Below are 3,942 nucleotides of genomic sequence, written 5' to 3'. Positions count from 1 at the left end.
ATATGGAGTTCATTGAGGATATGGACTTATGGGTTGAAAAAACACATTGACATTTATACACAACACAAGGAATTTGCTCATTGATTTTGCAGTAAATTTGCATACTGATAAGAGCTATTGATTTCTTATGGCCTATGATGATTTTGAAGTCATTGTACATTATTTGCACTTTTATTGTCTTGATTCTTTTGACTTTAAACCATTTTCCTATGTTAAACTTATTTTTTCCTTGGTTTCTTCTATCTTTTGAATAAAAATCTTTCACATTTGGTTTTAGATCATGCTTGCTTTTAATAAATTATGCTTGAAATTATTAAAAACTTTTTTGTTTATAATTCTGGTTGCATTTCATCATGTTCTCTTTCATGTTAGTTTTTTTTTTCTTTTTGTATCATAGTTGCTTTCAATAAAATGTGCTTGACTTTTTTTAAACTTTTTGTTGTTTGTTTTGCTTGTATTTCGTTATGTTATCTTTTATCCTAGTTCTGTTTTTTTCTTTTTGTTTCTTCTATGCTTTAACTTCTCTTCTTTTGGGTTTCTATTTTATATGTTCTCTTTACTTATACGCTTATGACATATATACTTCTCTGAGGCCATAGACTCACTAAGAGACATAGAAACCACTTGTATACATTTGTTTTTATCTATTAAAATTTTAGATAAGCAACTTAGTTGCTTAATGATCATAAGGGTTTTCATTTTTAAGATGTAAGAGATAAGTAATTGAACAAATTTTTTAAAAAACTTTGAAATATAGACCCTTTTAAATAATGGAAAAAAATAATTCTCTTTTCATTAAATATTTAAAAGGGAATTTGACAAATTCAACTTGTAAGATCGAGAGAATTGAGCCGGTTCAATTTAGAATGCAAAGGTTTTGGATGGTTCAAATTTTACACAACCGCCTTAGACAAAAACGAGAAGGATCTATGCTACGTTCCCAATTTTTCTTTTTCCGAACACTGCTTACAACCGAAAGACTTCGTTTTCTCAATGCCCGCTTTCCTCCACACTTTGCTTTGAACTGCACATCGAAACCGTAAAGCTCAAGTCAAAAGCAGTCTTCTAGAAATGTCTTCTAGAAGGCGGCTGGTCGACGGACAATTTACTGAAGTACATTAACGCTGCCCACGCGGCGCGCCGACGCTTGACCATTCGGCAAGGCCCAGGCGCCTGAATTTTCCTCTTCCCGGATAGGATTTCAGAAGACATCCCAACACGACCCACTAACCCAAGCCAATATGGATGCGGATTAGCTGCTGGCAAGTCGAGAGGACGATCACTATAAATACGGATCCCGTCTGTCTCCATGATCAGAGCAAACGCAGTGGGTCCTTCTCTAATTTACTAAGGTACACTTGACTATTAGTCATATAATCGTATTAAGGCGGGCAGCCATAGCAGAATCAATATTTGATTATGGCACCCTCGACGTTCAGCATGGAGATCGACTGCAAGGTGCCGGCCAAGAGGATGTGGCGCGGCTCGTATGAGTGCGCTCCGCAATGCCTCCCGAAGGCTCTCCCAAACCTCATCGAAGCAGCCCATTATTCCTCACCCACTCTCTCTGCAGGCTGCGTCGGCACGCTCGTCTTCACTAAAGGTATGTCGTGCTTTGATCGGCACATTAAATCAGTCTCCTGCAACATGTGATGCTTGCATTAGCTCTACAGTTACTGCAGATCAAGAAGGAACGCCCAAAAAACTTCCGCCGTAATTGATCCCTTCATCGACTCGTTGGTCTAATATACAAATAACATGAGTTACCACTCATTATATAATCTTATAAGAGTTTGGTTGATCAGTTCGTAACTGATATCAATTTTCATGATAGTGATCACAGCGCCGCGCATAATGACGTACTAGCATGGGTCGTGCATGCATGAATATAATTGAACTCTTCCCCATCGAACATATGTTTACATTAAACCATAGTATCCCAAGAAACGCTTTCTCGTCATTTTTTGTTATCTCTCGAATTATCACCACTGGCAGTACTAGTCTTGATCAATGCTGATGTAATCCGTCTTGTATTGGCAAAATTTTCTGCAGATCATGGCAAGCAAACATATACTTGCTTCCCCGTCTAACATATATTTGCATTAATTAGCCATAGCATCCCAACAAAGACTTTCTCATTTTTTGTTATCTCTCGATAATCAGCACCGGAAGTACCAGGCTTGATCAATGCTTATTTAATTCGGCTTCTATTGGCAAACTTTTGTGCAGATCATGTCAAGCAAACCGAAGTTTCGGTCGTGAAAGACAAGATTGAGGAAGTCGACACGCGCGCGTTCAAGCTCAAGTCTGTGCTGATCGAAGGGGGGTTCTTGGTGCGCTTCTTCAACAGCTACCAGCAGACGGTGCAATTCAAGGAAACTGGACCAGAAACTTGCGTCATCCACTACTCTGCTGAATAGAGCCTATCCACGATCACCATAAGCATCAATTCCCTGAGGAGGTCAAAGGCTTGGTCACCCAGACATACAAGGCCGTGGAGGCTTACTTGCTCTCCCACGACGACTTCCAGTAGACCCTATCAATGTCTACTTGTCATACCTCAGTTAGCATGAATAAGTAGTACAAAAAATGTGGGGGACCCACTTTCTTATTGTGCACTACAAATAAAGGATAACCCTTGGACTAAATGTAAGGGTTCATCCACCACCTTTATTAAAACCTTTCCAAGATCTCATAATTGGAATGATCTTGTAAGCACGTAATAGTGTCACTAGCAACCAAAGAGAATGTGCGTTGTTGTTGGTGTATATGTGTGTGTGTATGTGTGTAATCTCCCCCTGTTATGTGTGTGTGCATGCGCCCATGTGATGATTTCTATGTTAAGAAAGGGCATGTTGAAATATTCACCACATGGATCCAACCTCAAACATGCTTCGAGCTTCGATGCTAGTTCACCTATTCAACATGCAAGGTGCTATTGTTCCATCATGGGTTCTCTCTATAATGTTCTCTACATTTTAAGGGGATATTTTACACATAATGATTAAACTTATTGCTAGATATATGAGGAATGGGGGGAAAAGAGCATTCATAGGCACCCTTTGGTGGTCCCTATCCCCTATCAAAGTGAGTCTAGGATCTAAATTAACTATTCTACCACATCATTACTTGTTTAGTAAACTACCAGATTTTGCATCTTTAATTCGGTGTTTTGTATTGAGCTCACCTACATAAGCTTAATAATGTACTTTTTTTAACTTGCATCTAATAAATATCATGTATTTCCTTTTTGTTGATGCACTTAGAAAATATTGATATTTTCTCAATTCAAGATGTTAAAGAGCTTTTTGAAGCATTTGCCACAAGTACTCTAAACTAGTTAGTAGCCAAAATGATGCCAGGAGGCATATTCCACAATGGATTTCGTGACCACGGTGGATTCCATGAGGTTTTGCAATGGATTCCGTAAAAATTTTATTACTAGGGCTCATACACAAGGTGGATTCCTTGTGCGAAAAGTCGATGGGGACGTCTATCATTTTCGGGCGTCTTGTTAATTTAATGTGTAAGTGGGTGATTCCATAGCGGGTGATTCCGTAAAATACATATTTAAATTAATAAATGTTTATGAGTTTACACTACAACAAAAAGGCTCCATAGACGCGCTTATAGACGTAATATTTGAATTGTGAAAAAAAATATCGGGCATGTTTATTACTGCATCTATTTCTGCGTCTACAGTATCGCGTCTAAAAGCGCGCTTATATTCAGAGTTATACGCCCACATAGACGCGTGTATTGACGCGCTACGTAAATATATAATCATATTTTAAAAAAAGTGGATATATTCATATTGTGCGTCTATACACGCGTGTATCTACGCATCTAAAAACGCGTTTACTCTGCAAGTTTTTGATGAGAATAGACACGCATTTATCCTGCAATTTAGACTCGCAAAACAGAGGTATGAAAAAAAAACCA

At 38.3% G+C, this 3,942-nt stretch overlaps 1 protein-coding gene across 1 annotated transcript; it reads left to right on the top strand.

Moving 5' to 3' along the window:
* The first annotated feature begins 1,332 nt into the window (after window positions 1-1,332).
* LOC148026519 (pathogenesis-related protein 1-like) lies at window positions 1,333-2,937 on the top strand. Its single transcript, XM_087690466.1, has 2 exons — window positions 1,333-1,603; window positions 2,230-2,937. Exons 1-2 carry the CDS (start codon window positions 1,420-1,422, stop codon window positions 2,418-2,420), a joined length of 375 nt encoding a protein of 124 aa, XP_087546592.1. The 5' UTR covers window positions 1,333-1,419; the 3' UTR covers window positions 2,421-2,937.
* Window positions 2,938-3,942: the final 1,005 nt, after the last annotated feature.

The sequence above is a fragment of the Lygodium microphyllum genome, chromosome 13 (assembly GCF_053477565.2).
Source record: "Lygodium microphyllum isolate KBCC chromosome 13, Lygodium_microphyllum_v1.1.10, whole genome shotgun sequence".
In the NCBI taxonomy this organism is placed as follows: Eukaryota; Viridiplantae; Streptophyta; class Polypodiopsida; order Schizaeales; family Lygodiaceae; genus Lygodium; species Lygodium microphyllum.
The sequence above is the reverse complement of the archived record's forward strand: the minus strand, read 5'-3'. Positions and strand labels throughout refer to the sequence as shown.

Excerpts from the sequence above, each read along its gene's own strand:
- LOC148026519 (XM_087690466.1), top strand. The coding sequence starts at position 1,420 with ATGGCACCCTCGACGTTCAGCATGGAGATCGACTGCAAGGTGCCGGCC. Across the intron at positions 1,604-2,229 it reads CACGCTCGTCTTCACTAAAG|ATCATGTCAAGCAAACCGAA; the intron begins GTATGTCGTGCT and ends ACTTTTGTGCAG.